The sequence below is a fragment of the Heterodontus francisci genome, chromosome 45 (genome assembly GCF_036365525.1).
Source record: "Heterodontus francisci isolate sHetFra1 chromosome 45, sHetFra1.hap1, whole genome shotgun sequence".
In the NCBI taxonomy this organism is placed as follows: Eukaryota; Metazoa; Chordata; class Chondrichthyes; order Heterodontiformes; family Heterodontidae; genus Heterodontus; species Heterodontus francisci.
The window spans coordinates 2,173,642-2,191,372 of record NC_090415.1 but is presented as its reverse complement, the minus strand read 5'-3'; the positions used below and the strand labels follow the sequence as shown (position 1 = coordinate 2,191,372).

Sequence of the window (17,731 nt, the reverse complement as noted above, 5' to 3'; positions counted from 1 at the left end):
TGCCATTTGGCTCCTGTTCCGCAATTTAATAAGATCAGGGCTTTTGGCTTTTTGTTGCAATATTTATCCAGATGCTGCTTGTGGGATCTTGCTGTGCGCAAATTGCTTCGACTGATAAGTGACAAGTTACACTTGTGTCTCACAAGTCCGCGGCAATGACCACCTCCAACAAGATAAAATCTAACCATCTCCCTTGATGTTCAATGGCATTACCATCGCTGAATCCCCCACTATCAACATCCTGGGGGCTTACCATTAACCAGAAACTGAACTGGATCAGCCGCATAAATGCTGTGGCTTCAAGAGCAGTTCAGAGGCTAGGTATCCTGCAGCGAGTAACTCACCTCCTGACTCCCCAAAGCCAGTCCACCATCGACAAGGCACAAGTCAGGAGTGTGATGGAATACTCTCCAATTGCCTGGATGGGTGCAGCTCCAACAACACTTAAGAAGCTCAACACCAACAAGGACAAAGCAGCCCACTTGATTAGCACCCTATGCTTGATTAGCACCCACAGACCTTCACTCCCTCCACCACTGATACACGGGAGCAGTGTGCACCATCTAGAAGATGCACTGTTATTTCCGAATCTTTATCAGACTCAAAGTCAGCAGTTGACTCCTTGCCTAGATTGGAAGCTGGTTGCTATGAGTCCAAATCAGATATCGGTAACGGGCTGCCACTCGTTCCTCAAGGAGAGAGAGAGAAGCAGTTTATGAATGCTGCTTGGGTTTGCCCACCCTCCAGGAATTCAAGATTAATTTGTCAGCATCATGGTTACGTTACTGGACTAGTGACCTAGAGTCCTGGACTCCTGATTCAGTGACATGAGCTCAAACCCCACTATGGCAGCTGGGGGAATGTTTTCAGACTGGAGGATGGTAAGCAGCGGCGTTCCCCAAGGGTCAGTGCTGGAACCACTGTGTTTTCTGCTTGGAATACAGAGTAGAATTTCAAAATTTGCCAATGATACCAAACTTGGAGGAGATGGAAACAGTGAGGATGATACCAATCAACTGCAACAGGACATAGAAAGGCGAGCAGAATGGGCAGACAAGTGGCAGATGGAATTTAATACAGAGAGATTTGAGGTGATGCAATTTGGCAGAAGGGATAGAGAGGGGCAATATAGATATATTGGCACAGTTCTGAAGGATGCAGGAACAGAGGGGCCTGGGGGTGCATATGCATCGATCTGTGAAGGTGGCAGGACATATTGAGAGAGTGGTTAGTAAAGCATATGGGATCTTAAGCTTCACTATTACAGGCATTGAGTACAAAGGCATGGATGTTATGATAAACCTTTTTAAAGCTCAGGTTAGGCCACTGCGGGAGTGTTGCATCCAGTTCTGGTCACCACACTTGAGGAGGGTCCTTGAGAGGGTGCAGAGGAGATTTACCAGAATTATTCCAGCGATGGGGGACTTTTAGTTACAAGGTTAGATTGGAGAAGCTGGGATTGTTCTCCTGAGAGCAAAGGAGATTTGAGGGAAGATTTGATAGAGGTGTACAAGACTATGACAGGTTTGGATAAGGTAGACAAAGAAAAGCTGTTCCCAATAGCTGATGTTAAAAGGCCAAGGGGACACAGAGTTGAGGTGTTTTGTTAAGAGAAACTGGACGGGCACTTGATGTAAATAGACGTGGGGAATGGGACTGACTGGATTGCTGTACAGAGAGTTGGCATGGAATCGATGGGCCAAGTGGCCTCATTCCGTGTCTAATGACTCTTTGAGTTACTCATGAACTTAGCACCGTTTAGCCTTTACAGGAAAGGTAAGGCGTGCGTGCGGTTTCTCGGGGGGGGGGGCGGTTAGTGTGGTGGGAAAGGGTGCTTTGTGTTGGTTGTGTGGTGTTTTTAGGGGACGGTGGGTTAGGTTTTGGTTTGTGGAGCGTCTTGTGTTGGTTTTATGGTGTTTTCGTGGTGGTTTTGTGCTGTTTTCGGGGGGGTGGTGGGTCGGCTGCAGCAATGGCGGCTCTCCGCCCCCACACTCCTTTGCGCGCTGGAAAGCCCTCTATGGTTCGGAGCGGAGGCGGCGCTGCGCAGGCGCGAGGCGGACCCGGGGGGGGAGGGGGAGGAGGGGCCGCGGTGGCTGCCGGACTCGCGGAGGATCAGGCGGACGGGGACTGGGAGGAGGAGAGCGGGGCCGATCAGCCAGAGCGGATGGAAGCGGCAGGTAGGTGAGGGAGTGAGGGAGGTAGGATGAGGTGGATGTCGGTAGCGGTTTACCGGGGATAGATTGAGAGTTTTATCGGAAAACAGGTAGCAACGGGAACAATATTCAAATCGGTCGCTGCCCTCGCTGTGACCCCGCCGCTCCCATCCCTATGGTGACCTCACCGTCCCCGCCCCCATTTCTACTGTGACCTTACGCAACCCTGCCCCCCCATTGTGTCCTCACTTGGCCCCGCCCCCCATTGTGCCATCACTTGGCCCCGCCCCCACTGTGACCTCGATCGGCCCCGCCCCCATTGTGACCTCGCTTGGGCCCGCCCCCCCATTGTGTCCACACCCATCGCCGCCCCCATTGTGTCCTCACCTGGCCCCGCCCCCCATTGTGCCCTCGCTTGGCCTCGCCCCCCATTGTGCCATCACTTGGCCCCGCCCCCCATTGTGCCATCACTTGGCTCCGCCCCCATTGTGACCTCGATCGGCCCCGCCCCCATTGTGTCCTCGCCTGGCCCCGCCCCCATTGTGTCCACACCCATCGCCGCCCCCATTGTGTCCTCGCCTGGCCCCGCCCCCCATTGTGTCCACACCCATCGCCGCCCCCATTGTGTCCTCACCTGGCCCCGCCCCCCATTGTGTCCTCGCCTGGCCCCGCCCCCCATTGTGTCCACACCCATCGCCGCCCCCATTGTGTCCTCACCTGGCCCCGCCCCCCATTGTGTCCTCGCCTGGCCCCGCCCCTCATTGTGTCCACACCCATCGCCGTCCCCATTGTGTCCTCGCCTGGCCCCGCCCCCCATTGTGTCCACACCCATCGCCGTCCCCATTGTGTCCTCGCCTGGCCCCGACCCCCATTGTGTCCTCGCCTGGCCCCGCCCCCCATTGTGTCCACACCCATCGCCGTCCCCATTGTGTCCTCGCCTGGCCCCGACCCCCATTGTGTCCACACCCATCGCCGCCCCCCATTGTGTCCACACCCATCGCCGTCCCCACCTGGCCCCGTCCCCATTGTGTCACCCATCCCCGCCCCCCCATTGTATCCTAAAATACAAATGGAGAGTGTGAAGATAAAATCCAATACCAGGGTCCTGCGCTTGAACAAGGGGGACTTACAATAGAATGAGGGAGCACTTGGCTAAAGTAGACTGGAAACAAAGATTTTATGGTGGGACAGTGGACGAGCAGTGGAGGACTTTCAAAGCAATTTTTCAAAGTGCTCAGCAAAAGTATATTCCAGTGGAAAGGAAGGACTGGAAGAAAAGGGGTAATCTGCCATGGGTGTCTAAGGAAATAAGGGAGGCTATTAAATTGAAAGAGAAGGCATACAAAGTGGCCAAAAACAGCATGAAACTAGAAGATTGGGAAAACTTTAAAGGTCAACAGAAAGCCCCAAAAAGAGCTATAAAGAAAAGTAAGATAGAACATGAGAAAAAAACTAGCACAGAATATAAAGACAGATAGCAAAAGTTTCTATAAATATATAAAACGAAAAAGAGTGGCTAAAATAAACATTGGTCCTTTAGAGGATGAGAAGGGGAATTTAGTTATGGGATATGATGAAATGGCCGAGGCATTGAACAGGTATTTTGTATCGGTCTTCACAGTGGAGGACATTAATAACATGCCAGTAATTGACAAAGAGACGAACGTAGGTGAGGACCTGGAAACAATCATTATTACGGAAGAGGTAGTGTTGGGCAAGCTAATGGAGCTAAGGATTGATAAGTCTCCTGGCCCTGATGGAATGCATCCCAGGGTACTAAAAGAGGTGGCGGGAGAAATAGCAGGTGCACTGGCGGTAATTTTCCAAAATTCGCTGGACTCTGGGGTGGTCCCAGCAGATTGGAAAACAGCAGATGTGACGCCACTGTTTAAAAAGGGAGGTAGACAAAAGATGGGGAATTATAGACCGGTTAGCTTAACCTCTGTAGTGGGGAAGATGCTTGAGTCTATTATCAAGGAAGAAATAGCAGGGCATCTCGATAGAAATTGTCCCGTTGGGCAGACGCAGCATGGGTTCATGAAGGGCAGGTCATGCTTGACAAATCTTTTGGAATTCTATGATGACATTACGAGCAAGGTGGACAATGGGGACCCAGTGGATGTGGTGTACCTAGATTTCCAAAAGGCCTTCGACAAGGTGCCGCACAAGAGGCTGCTGCATAAGATAAGGATGCATGGCGTTAGGGGTAAAGTATTAGCATGGATAGAGGATTGGTTGACTAACAGGAAGCAGAGAGTGGGGATAAATGAGTGCTATTCTGGTTGACAATCAGTCACTAGTGGTGTGCCTCAGGGATCGGTGTTGGGACCGCAATTATTTACAATTTATATCGATGATTTGGAGTTGGGGACCACGTGTAGGGTGTCAAAGTTTGCAGATGACACTAAGATGAGTGGCAGAGCAAAGTGTGCAGATGACTGTGAAACTTTGCAGAGGAACATAGATACATTGAGTGAGTGGGCAAAGGTCTGGCAGATGGAATACAATGTTAATAAATGTGAAGTCATTCATTTCGGTAGGAGTAACAGGAAAAAGTATTATTACTTGAATGGTAAAAAGTTGCAGCATGCTGCTATGCAGAGGGACCTGGGTGTCCTTGTGCATGAATCGCAGAAGGTTGGTCTGCAGGTACAGCAAGTAATGAGGAAGGCAAATGGAATTTTGTCCTTCATTGCTAAAGGGATTGAGTTTAAAAGCAGAGAGGTTATGTTGCAGCTGTATAGGTACTGGTGAGGCCGCACCTGGAGTACTGTGTGCAGTTTTGGTCTCCTTACTTGAGAAAGGATGTACTGGCACTGGAGAGGGTGCAGAGGAGGTTCACTAGGTTGATTCCGGAGTTGAGGGGGTTGGCTTATGAGGAGAGACTGAGTAGATTGGGATTATATTCATTGGAATTCAGAAGAATGAGGGGGGATCTTATAGAAACATATAAAATTATGAAGGGAATAGATAAGATACAAGTGGAGAGTATGTTTCCACTGGCAGGTGAAGCTAGGACAAGAGGGCATAGCCTCAAGATTAGAGGGAGCAGATTTAGGACTGAATTAAGAAGGAACTTCTTCACCCAGAGGGTTGTTAATCTATGGAATTCCTTGCCCAGTGAAATAGTTGATGCTTCTTCAGTAAACGTTTTTAAAGCTAAGGTAGATATCTTTTTGAACGATAAAGGAATTAGGGGATACGGTGAGAACGCGGGTATGTGGATCTGAGTCCACAAAAAGATCAGCCATGATCTTATTGAATGGCGGAGCAGGCTCGAGGGGCTGGACGGCCTACTCCTGCTCCTACTTCTTATGATCTCACCCCTCCCCGCCCCCCCATTGTGTCCTCACCCATCCCCGCCCCTCCATTGTGTCCACACACCCCCCCCCCCACCCCTGCATTGTGTCGTTTAACCAATTTATTGGAGTTCTTTGAGGCAGTGACATGTGCTGTGGATAAAGGGGAACCGGTGGATGTATTGTACTTAGATTTCCAGAAGGCATTTGATAAGGTGCCACATCAAAGGTTATTGCAGAAAATAAAAGCTCATGGTGTAGGGGGGTCACATATTTCCATGGATAGAAGATTGGCTAGCTAACAGGAAACAGAGAGTAGGCATAAATGGGTCATTTTCTGGTTGGCAAGATGTAACGAGTGGTGTACCACAGAGATCTCAACTTTTTACAGTTTATATAAATGACTTAGATGAAGGGACCGAAGGTATGGTTGCTAAATTTGCTGATGACACAAAGATAGGTCGGAAAGTAAGTTGTGAAGAGGACATAAGGAGACTACAAAGGGACATAGATAGGTTAAGTGAGTGGGCAAAGACCTGGCAGATGGAGTATAATGTGGAAAAGTGTGAAATTGTCCACTCTGGCAGGAAAAATAAAAAAGACACATATTATCTAAATGGTGAGAGATTGCAGAGCTCTGAGATGCAGAGGGACCTGGGTGTCCTAGTGCATGAATCGCAAAAGGTTAGTATGCAAGTACAGCACGTAATTAGGAAAGCTAATAAAATGTTATCATTTATCGTGAGGGGAACTGAATATAAAAGTAAGGAGGTTATGCTTCAGTTATACAGGACATTGGTGAGACCACATCTGGAGTACTGTGTACAGTACTGCTCTCCTTATTTAAGGAAGGATGTAAATGCGTTGGAGGCAGTTCAGAGAAGGTTTACTAGACTAATACCTGGAATGGGCGGGCTGTGTTGTGAGGAAAGGTTGGACAAGCTAGACTTGTATCTGCTGGAGTTTAGAAGAGTAAGAGGCGAGTTGATTGAGACGTGTAAGATCCTGAGGGGTCTTGACAGGGTGGATGTGGAAAGGATGTTTCCCCTTGTGGAAGAATCTCGAACTTGGGGGTCACTGTTTAAAAATACGGGGTCACCCATTTAAGACAGAGATGAGGAGAAATTGTTTCTCTGAGGGTGGTGAGTCTTTGGAATTATCTTCCTCAAAAGGCGGTGGAAACAGAGTCTTTGAATATTTTTAAGGCAGAGGTAGATAGATTCTTGATAAGCAAGGGGGTGAAAGGTTATCGGGGGTAGCTGGGAATGTGGAGTAACCAGTTCAGTCATGAACTTATTGAATGGTGGAGCAAGCTCGAAGGGCAGAGTGGCCTACTCCTGTTCCTAATTCATATGTCCTTGCCCAGTCCCCCTTCTCCCCCCCCACCCCCATCGTGCCCTCACCCAGAGTGAGAGAGACAGGGTCAGGGGGTCCCCAGAGACAGAGAGAGAGACGGGTTCAGGGTTGCCCAGAGAGAGAGACGGGGTCAGGAAGGACCCAGAGAGGGAGGGAGAGAGAGAGAGAGACGGGGTCAGGGGGGACCCAGAGAGAGAGATAGGGATAGGATGCCCCAGTTAGAGAGAGAGAGAGAAAGACGGGGTCAGGGGATCCCCAGCTAGAGAGGGAGAGAGATGGGGTCAGGGGGGTACCCAGAGAGAGAGAGAGAGACAGTGTTACGACCAGGTGAATCTAGGGTTCCCTTTCAGCCTTCACTTGGTCTTACTATGGGGGAGTTTTGAGATCCCCCTTGGTGAATCCTTGTTCACTGCTTTCCAATTATAAGGCAAAGAAACCAGCACAACCAGGCTTTCTTCGGTTTAAAGAAGAAAGGTGAAATTTTATTAAACTTAAACTCTAATTCGGTTAACGCCTACAGATACACGACGTGCCCACGGTAGCATGCATACGCGATACACACATGCAGGTAGAGACAGAAAAGAGCACAAGAAAAATAAAGTGGAAAGGTTTGAGGCAGTATCTGAAGAGCTTTTGTTAAGGTTCTTCGCGCCCATTGTAGGGTCCTTGTTTGTCGGTGGATCTTGCTTTTCGTTGGGGCCCAGTATTCTTCTTAAACCTTATTCACTGTAGGAGACCTTTCGTTCTCGGGGTTCATGTGTCTCCAGTGGGTTTTTGGAGTTTGTTGAGAAAGAGATGGCAGAAGAGGCTTTGGCGAGCCAGCCAGGAGAGGTCTTTTCAATCCAGGAGCATTCTGCTTCCTGCCAGTTCAAACACTGTCTCTACAATTGAAAACCCCCCATTTTGGCCAGCAGGGTAGTCACGTTACCGACTGGTATAACCACTTTTGGCTTTGTGTATTGTGTGGGTCAGGGAATGGTCCTTTGTCTACAAATACTATCTGTTAATATGCAAAAATGTCTTTCCAGCCAGGGGCTTGGCAATTCCTTGTAACATTCCTCCTCTTCTTCCCAGCAACAATTTGAAATTTAATGTCCATGTGGCAAAATTAATATGCCTCATTCTTGACAGGTGGGGGACCTGCATGACACCTCCACACCCGGGTGAATGAAATGCGATTTGAGAAAAGGCTCAATTTCATTAAAAGGGTTGAGAGAAAATATATAAGATACAGAAAATCATGCATTTCTCTCATTCATTCCCATTCATTCATGAATCCTAAAACTTACTAAAATTGTCTTTTCCTGGTGCCCGGTCTGCTGTAATTTCCCTTTTTTGGCATCCCAGTAACCATGTGGTTCTTTGGGGAAGTTTTTCTTCGGTTTGCCCATTTCTATGACTGCCTAGGGTTCCTGTTGAGGTCTTTTTTTTTCAGGAGCGTCAGTATTGGGCGGGTCTCTCCTGAACCGTCTTTCAGTGCTTTGCTGAGTCATGCAAAGGCTTTTGACTTCAGGGGATGGGTGGTTCCCTTTTCCTCTGGCTGTGGGGGAGGATTCTTCGTTAATCTCCCCTTTGTCCCAGAGGACACTCCTGCCGGCAGGTATTTGTGCAGACTCTGCTGCACTCCCCTGCGGCACTTCGACTAGGTGAGGCATTACCCTCAGGGTTTCTCTGCCCCCTGGCACTTGTGGCAACTCCTGCAGCACTCCACCACATCTTTGTGGAGTTTTGGCCAGTCAAACTGCTGTCTTATACGGGCTTTGGTCTTTCGTACGTGCAGCTACCGTAGTCTCGTGGGCCCTTCTTAATATTTCTCTCCGGTACCTCTGCGGCACCACTAACTGGTGAACTACTGTCCACTCCTGGCCCTCAGGTCTGTGAGGAGAACTCCATTTCCTCATCAGTACCTCATTCTTTAAATAGTAGCAATCAGGGGCTCCCTCTGCTTCACTTTCAGACTGGGCAGCCTATGCTAACTCTCGCAATACTGGGTCGGCTCGCTGAGCCTCAGCTAGGGAAGATCCATTTAATTCATTCCCTGGGTCTCCTAACTTGCCAAAGAAAGGCTCTGCCTGCAGTGCCAATGCAGCCTCCTCTGGGGGAGCTGGTTTGATCATGGCCGGACCCACTACGCATTCAGGGACACTGCAGGGGTCCGTCTCCCGCCACTGCCCTGTCTCTCTGACCTCTTGCCGTCTTTCTTTCACTACTGGGGAAGCTACCACCTTCATCCCCGCCAGATCATTACCTAGGAACAGGTCAACCCCGTCCACAGGTAAACTAGGGACAACCCCTACGGTCACCGGTCCCGAAACTAGGTCGCACTCCCGGTGCACAGGTACAGGCATACACTGCCCTCCAATACCATTCACCACCATTCTGGTCTTTACTGCACTCTCTGGGGGAAAGGTCAGGCCTTCTCCCAGTGAAAGGGATCTGATGGCCCCTGTATCCCTAAGAATTACTATGGGCTTGCTGGCCCCACTCGAGGGGTATGGGGTTACTTTCCCTTCAAACACAAAACCCTGATAAACCCTCAGGAACCCTATTAAATTTTCTTGCACTTGCAGCCGTAAGCTTCCTGGGTCTCCCTCTTAGCAGTTAAAGCCACAGCTTGTTGTACTGTGCTCTCTATCAGGGTCCTATCTTCACTGAGCGGGTGTGCCCTGATTAACCTGACCGGTTTTCCCTTTAGTTTCCAGCAGTCAGCTCTTAAATGCCCTGCTTTATTACAATGGGTAGCACACAGGTCGCCGGGATCTCACTCTTGCTCACAACACCTTCCTTTTTGGCTGGAGGAGCCCCCCCACCCCCCACGTGTCTCCTGCTTTCCTTTCTCTCCCAGGGCTTCTTGGGCGGAGATCACCTTCCCACCCTTTTGTCTTTTTCGGATTTGTGGTGGTGATCGGGAGAGGTTCTCCCGTGGGGAAACCGACTTATGAATTAAAGTCAACTCTGGAACATCCGCTTGCCGGGCTCTGTCAACCCGCTGCTCCTCTACATGGGTCTTTATGGAGAGTGGGAGAAACCAGCATAAACGGGCTTTCTTAGGTTTAAAGAAGAAAAGTGAAATTTTATTAAACTGAAACTCTAATTCGGTTAACGCCTATGATACACAACGTGCCCAAGCTAGCATGCATAGGCCGATACACACATGCAGATAGAGACAGTAAAGAGCACAAGAAACTCCCCAGGTTGGCCAGCAGGATAGTCACATGACTGGTGTAACCACTTCTGGCTTTGTGTATTGTGTGGGTCAGGGAATGGTCCTTTGTTCCAACACTGTCTGTTAATATGCAAATAAGCCTGGCAATTCCTTGTAACAGGCCTTCTCTTCCCAGCCAACAATTTGAAATTTAATGTCCCCAGCTCGAGTATTGTGTCCCAATTCTAGGCACCCCACACTTTAGGAAGGATGTCAAGTGCCTTGGAGAGGGGGCGGAGGCAGATTGAGCAGAATGGTCCCAGGGATGAGGGACTTCAGTTAACTTGGAGAGACTGGGAGAAGCTGGGATTGTTCTCCTTAGAGCAGAGAAGGCTAAGAGGGAGATTTAATTGGGGCGTTCACAATCAGGAAGGGTTTGAATGGAGTAAATGAGGAGAAACTGTTTTCCAGTGGTGGGAGGGTGAGGAACTGGAGGGACACAGATCGAGGGTGATTGGTGAGAGAACCGGAGGGAGGGAGATGAGGAAACATTATTTGACGCAGTGAGTTGTTGGGATCTGGTGGGAGTGTAGTGCTGTCTTCCACTCCGACAGGATGTGGATCACCATTGCCCAGCCCAAGCTCTGTTAATTGAATCAGTGAGCAATTCTTTTGTCTCTCCAAGCACTGTCTCTTAGTATGCAAATGTCCTCCAGCCAAGTGTCTGGTGATCTCTTGTAAAACAAGAAATTTATTCACTCCAACAACAGTTTAAAATTAATGTTCATATGACGAAATGAATATGCCTCATTCCTAGCAGGTGGGGGTCTTCATGACAACAGGGATACGGGGACAGAGCGGGGTGGGGGTGGGCGTAGGATTAACGAAATAGCTGGTTCACAATGGATGCCTTCTGTGGCTACACGGATGGCACAGATTTGAGCTTTTTTTTTCAAGCAATGATTTACAGTTAACGGCGTGTAAAGTTGGTGAATTTAAACTGAGGTGCTACAGCGCCTCTGCAGGATGGAGAGTGTAATAACAGTGTGACACGTTGACATAGCAAATTTCCATTATAAACGTGGTCAGAGGAATTTCTGATGGGGAAACAAACCCTGGCACAAAGTGTTGATGGTGGGAGGTCAGGATTTGTCACAGGAGCATACATTAGTGAGGTTTTTAATTCATTTACAGACCCCATTTGGTTTTGAGCTGTCTAAATTAGGGACTGCTTTGCTGTCGGGACAGGAGGAGGCCGTTCAGCCCCTCGCGCCTGTACCCGCCGTTCATTTAGATCATGCCTCAGCTGTGGCTTAACTCCCGTCTTCTCTGTCTTTGTCTGCAGCCGTCAAGATGGAGGCTGCTGGCGACAGCTCTGCCGACACACAGGTCAGTCCTGACTTTGAGAGCTTGCGTTAAGGGTAACTAGTTCACCAGAGCATGACGAGGCCATTCGGCCCCCTCGCGCCTGCTCCCCGTCCCGTTCAATCCGATCACGGCCGATCTTCTACCTTAATGCCACATCCCGGACGAGCCCCCATATCCCTCCGACTCAAGTATACTCAACGACTGAGCATCCAAGGCTCCCTCTGAGCTGGAGAATTCCAAAAATTCACAAACCTTCGGAGTGAAGGAATTTCTCCTCGTCTCTGTCTTAAATGGGTGACCCCTTATTTTTAAATAGTGACCCCTAGTTCGAGATTCTCCCACAAGGGGAAACATCCTTTCCACATCCACCCTGTCAAGACCCCTCAGGATCTTATATGTTTCAATCAAGTCGCCTCTTACTCTTCTAAACTCCAGCGGACATCAGCCTCACCTGTGCAACTGTCCCACCCATTCCAGGTATTAGTCTAGTAAACCTTCTCTGAACTGCTTCCAACGCATTTACATCCTTCCTTAAATAAGGAGACCGGTACTGTACACAGTACTCCAGATGTGGTCTCACCAATGTCCTGTATAGCTGAAGCATAACCTCCCTACTTTTATATTCAATTTCCCTCCTGATAAACAATAACATTCTACTGGCTTTCCTAATTACGTGCTGTACCTGCATACTAACCTTTTGCGATTCATGCACTAGGACACCCGGACCCCTCTGCATCTCCGAGCTCTGCAATCTCTCACCATTTTGATAATATGCTTCTTTTTTATTCTTCCTACCAAAGTGGACAATTTCACATTTTCCCACATTGTACTCCATTTGCCAGGTCTTTGCCCACTCACTTAACCTATCTATATCCCTTTGGAGCCTCCTCATGCTCCCTTCACGACTGACTTTCCTACCTGTCTTTGTGTCATCTGCGAATTTAGCGACCATACCTTCGGCCCCTTCATCCAAGTCATTTTATATAAATTGTAAAAGGTTGTGCCCCCTGTGGCACACCACTCGTTACATCTTGCCAACCAGAAAATGACCCGTTTGTGCCGACCCATTTTTAAAATTTTCTACCTGGCCCCTGCATTTTAGTGATCTGCGAGCATGGAGCTGTGAATCTCTTTAGACCTTCGCCTTTCCGTGCTTTTCGCCACCTTCACAGAAAGGGGAAAAAAAAAAACGGAAGCCCTCGAGAGTCTCCTCCTTTCCCCTCAGCCCGGTCGCTCGAAGTTTTGTCTGTCCGCTCGTTGGCAGTCGCCCCTGTTCTGCATTGTCCCCCTTCCGATAGTCTCCGTCCAGAACTCCTCTGGGGATGAGGTACGGGGGCCTGGGTGGAATCACGAGGGTAATAAAAGCAAAATACTGCAGATGCTGGAAATCTGAAATAAAAACAAGAAATGCTGGAAATACTCAGCAGGTCTGGCAGCGTCTGTGGAGAGAGAAGCAGAGTTAACGTTTCAGGTCAGTGACCCTTCTTCAGAACTGGCAAATATTAGAAATATAAAAGGTTTGAAGCAAGTAAAGCAGGGGTGGGGCAAGAGATAACAAAGGAGAAGGCGTTGATAGGACAAGGTCACAGAGAATAACTGACCAGAAGATCATGGAGCAAAGGCAAATGGTATGTTAATGGTGTGCTGAAAGACAAAGTGTTAGTACAGAGAGGGTGTTAATGGACAGAAAACTGAGCAGCCCTGGCCCAAAGCACAAACATGAAAAAAAACAGTGGGTAGGCACAGTAGAGACAAACTAAAATAAAATAAACACACAAAAAAATGTTTTAAAAAATATAAAGTGGGGGGCTGTCATGCTCTGAAATTATTGAATTCAATGTTCAGTCCGGCAGGCTGTAGAGTGCCTAATCGGTAAATGAGATGCTGTTCCTCAAGCTTGCGTTAATGTTCAATGGAATACTGCAGCAATCCCAGGACAGAGATGTGGGCATGAGAGCAGTGGGGGGGGAAGTGTTGAAATGGCCAGCAACCGGAAGCTCGGGGTCCTGCTTGCGGACCGAGCGGAGGTGTTCCGCAAAGTGGTCACCCAGTCGGCGTTTGGTCTCCCCAGTGTCGAGGAGGCCACATTGTGAGCAGCGAATACAGTCTACTACATTGAAAGAAGTACAAGTAAATCGCTGCTTCACCTGAAAGGAGTGTTTGGGGCCTGGGATAGTGAGGAGAGAGGAGGTAAATGGGCAGGTATTACACTTCCTGTGATTGGAGGGGGTAGGTGCCGTGGAAAGAGGACGAGCCAGTTCCGATAAAAGCTCACTGACCTGAAACATTAACTCTGCTTCTCTCTCCACAGTCACGAGGAGCCTGTTTTCTGCCCTGCGCAAGCAAGTGAGCATCTCTCTCTCTCTCTCTGCTCCAGGAGGACTCGGTAGTGGAAGAGGAGGAGGAAGAGGAGGAGGAGGATCAGTCCGATTGTAACTACGAGCCGCTGGAGCTGTTCGACGAGTGGGCCGAGCCAGACGGGAGCCGCCTCGCCTCCCACAAGCAGCAGCAGCAGTCGCCAACGGTGCAGGGGGCGCCGCGCCCCAGCCGGCAGAAGAGCTACATCTGCAACGAGTGCGGCCGCACCTTCAACAAGTACTCCAACTTCAAGCAGCACCTGCGGGTGCACTCGGGCGAGAAGCCGTTCGGGTGCCCCATCTGCGGCAAGGACTTCAACCTGCTGTCCAACCTGCGGCGGCACGAGCGCACCCACACGGGCGAGAAGCCCTTCAAGTGCCCGACCTGCGGCAAGGGCTTCAGCGAGCTCTCCAGCCTGCGGCGCCACCAGCGGACCCACACGGGCGAGAAGCCCTTCGCCTGCCCCTTCTGCGGCAAGGCCTTCAGCCAGTCCTCCATCCTGGTCATCCACCAGCGCACCCACACGGGCGAGAAGCCCTTCCGATGCCTGGAGTGCGGCAAGGGCTTCAGTGAGCCCTCCAGCCTGCGCAGCCACCAGCGCACCCACACGGGCGAGCGGCCCTTCAAGTGCCCGGACTGCCAGAAGGAGTTCCGTCACTCCTCCAGCCTGCTGCAGCACCAGCGCACCCACCGGGGCGAGAAGCCCTTCCGGTGCCCCCTCTGCGGCAAAGGGTTCACCAAGTCCTCCACCCTGGTCCAGCACGGCAGCACCCACAGCCAGGAGCGGCCCTACAAGTGCCCCGTCTGCGAGCGGGGCTTCTCCCGGGCGTCCGTGCTGGGCCGCCACCAGCGGGTGCACGCCTGGGAGGGGCCCTGCATCTGCGCCGACTGCGGGCGCCAGTTCAAGAACTCGGCCAGCCTGCACGGGCACCAGTGCGCCACCCCGGAGGCCAAGCAGACGCCGGCGAGCTGACTGCCTCGCCTGCCCCCCCCCAACCCCGGCTCGGAGCCCGGGGCAGGGAGGGGGCAGGGGTGGGGAGGACCCCTCCGCCTTTGCCAGAAACCCCTCCCTGTCAGACCCGTTCTCCCTCGCCCTTTCACTCCCCCCGCCGAATCGGGAATCGATTCAGCCCCTTTTTGAACGCAAGCAGAAGACTTCTGGTTTCGACTTTCCGAGCTGGCGGGGGGGGGGGGGGGGTGGAAGCCGTGCCCGCCCAGCAGCGGGAGGGCGGGACGGGAGAGCAGCTGCCGCGGCCTCATCACGGGCCGACTGCGCGGAGGGAAGTAGCAGCCTTCTGAGGCGGGGTGAGGAGGGCGCCCTTCCATTTCGCACAGCCCCGCCCCCTTGGAAATCTCTAACCTCTGGGTTGGGACGGACCTGGGTGTGTGATCAGCTGAACACCCCCCCCCCCCCCCTCACCCCCCCCAATTCCCCGCCACAAGCGACGGGGGTTTCCAGTTGTCAGCTCAACATCCATTTCTCCGGTGACGGGGACATTTTTTGACGGCGTGCGTCTTAAGCGTCTGATTTTCCGTTCCCCCCCCCACCCACTCCCCTCCCCTCCTCGCCTCCCCCCCCCTCCCCACAACTCCCTCAATGATTTGTAAAATTAGCAATCTGAGCTTGGTTCTCAGTAAAATTGTAAAACGTCAAAACCAGTAGTTGTGTTCTGCCCGTCTCGTGAATGTCAGCAGTGGGACAACCACCCTCATTTTTTTTTGAACGAGACTGTCCCGAATATCTCGGCCTCGGTTGAGGGAATGATAAAAAAAAATGAACCCGGGACTGGTGTTTAGTTTTGAATTAAATCTCAGGAGAGGGAAGGAGGTTCAAAATGGCCACCTGCATTTACAATGGCATCCATTGCCATTTTCGTGAGTGTGTTCCAAACTTTCACCCCAATTTGTCTCCCCCCCCCCCCCCCCCCCCCCCCACTCCCCCCAGCGCGAGACTCCGCAACCAGCGGACAAAGTTTTTCTCTCTCTCTCTTTCTCCTATCTGTTACGATGATGAAAAAAAACAGCTGGAAGAGACCATCTGGTCCCCTCAGCCCTACCTCGCCATTAATCCCGCTCGCGGCCCATCTTCTAGCTCATCTCCACTCCCCCGGACGAGCCCCTCCCCCCAACGTCCCTCGATTTCCCTCAGCGCCCAAAAATCTCTCTCGACCTCCGTCTCGGAATATACTTCAACGACTGAGCATCCGCAGCCCTCTCTGGCGTCGAGAATCCCAAAGGTTCACAGACCCTCGGGGATGAAGAAATTTCTCCCCGTCTCATTCCCCGTGGGCCGGCCCCTTACCCTGAGACTGTGCACTCCCCCCCCCCCCCCCCCCCCGCCGTGTTCTGGATTCCCCAGCCCGCGGAGGGGAATCTTGCATGTTTCAGTCAGATCACCTCTCCTTCTCCTAGACTGCAGAGTATTGGCCCACTCTATTCAATATCTCATGCTACGCCAGCCCTCTCATCCCAGGAGTCAATCCTGTGAACCTTCGCTACACCACCTCCAATGCAAGTATATCCTTTCTTAAAAGTGGAGAGCAAAACTGCACACAGTATTCCAGATGTGGTCTCACCATAAACCCTGTACAATTGTAGCAAGACTTCCTTGTTCCTGTACTCCAAATCCCCTTGCAATAAAGGCCAACATGACATTTACCTTCCTAATCGCTTGCTCTACCTGCATGCTAACTTTTGTGTTCCTTGTACAAGCACACCCGAGTCTCACTGATCACCAACATTTACAACTTTCACACCTTTTCAAAAATATTCTGCTTTTCTAAATATTATACTCCATCTGCCATCTTGTTGCCCACTCACTTAACCTGTCTATATCTCTTTGCAGCCTCTCTGTGTCCTCCCCACAGCTAACCTTTCCACCTAGCTTTGTATCATCAGCAAACTTCAAAACATTACTCTCCGTCTCTTCATCTAAGTCATTCATATCGATTGCAAATAGCTGAGGCCCCAGCACTGATCCTTGCGGTACACCACTAGTCACATCCTGCCAACTTGAAAATTCCCCGCTTACTCTTTGCTTCCTGTCCATTAACCAATCCTCTATCCACGCTAATATATTACCCCCAACTCCATGAGCCCTTATTTTGTGCATTAACCTTTTGTGTGGCACCTTATCGAATGCCTTTTGGAAATCCAAGTATACTACATCTACTGGTTCCCCTTTATCTACCCTCCCAGTTACATCCTCAGAAAACTCTAATAAATTTGTCAAACACAATTTCTTTTTCGTAAAAGCATGTCGACACTGTCTGCTCAGACTGTGATTTTCTAAGTCCATTTGCTAAGACTTCCTCAATAGATTCCAGCATTTTCCCAATGACTAATGTCTCGCTAACTGGCCTGTATTTCCCTGTTTTCTCTCCCTCCTTTTTTGAATAGTGGTGTTATAGAGCTATACAGTCAGTCCCACTAGCACCATTCCAGAATCCAGGGAGTTTTGGAAAATCATTGCCAAGGCATACTCTATCTCTGTAGCTACCTCTTTTCGAACCCTAGGGTGTAGGCTATCAGGTCCTGAGGATTCCTGCCTTTTACTCCCTTAGGTTGCTCCAATACGTTTTCCTCTATTCCTGGTATATAATTTGTGTCTTCTCTTGTGAAGGCAAGACTCAAGATATTTGTTCAATCTCTCTGCCATTTCCTCTTTCCCGATGATAATTTATCTCGTCTCTGCTTCCAATGTTTACTTTAGCTACTCTCCTCCTTTTCATATACCGGTTAAAGCTCTTACAATCTGCTTTTATATTGCTGGTTTACTCTCTTATTCTATTTCCCCCCCCCCCCTTTTTTTTATCAGCTTTTCGGTGGCCCTTGTTTCTAAAGCACTCACAATCCTCGGGCTTGCCACTGTAATTTGCCCATAATATCTTGAAAACGTCAATCAAATCGCCCCTTAAACCTTCTCAATTTGAGGGAATACAACCCTAATTTGTGTAGTCTCGCCTCTTAATTTAACCCTTGGGAGTCCAGGTGCCATTCCGGCAAACCTGCACTGCCCTCCCTCCATGGAGTCCAGAAAACCGTGGTCGTGG

The 17,731-nt window shown here is 50.3% G+C and overlaps 1 protein-coding gene across 1 annotated transcript in view; it reads left to right on the top strand.

Moving 5' to 3' along the window:
• The window catches only part of LOC137356270 (zinc finger protein 271-like), an 18,087-nt gene extending 2,570 nt beyond the window's left edge, over positions 1 to 15,517 (top strand). Inside the window, exons 4-7 of the mRNA XM_068022140.1 lie at positions 600 to 668; positions 1,968 to 2,181; positions 11,299 to 11,342; positions 13,699 to 15,517. Of these exons, the coding sequence (XP_067878241.1) occupies positions 600 to 668; positions 1,968 to 2,181; positions 11,299 to 11,342; positions 13,699 to 14,652 (1,281 nt within the window). The 3' untranslated portion in view covers positions 14,653 to 15,517. The remainder of the gene's footprint in view (positions 1 to 599; positions 669 to 1,967; positions 2,182 to 11,298; positions 11,343 to 13,698) is intronic.
• Positions 15,518 to 17,731: the final 2,214 nt, after the last annotated feature.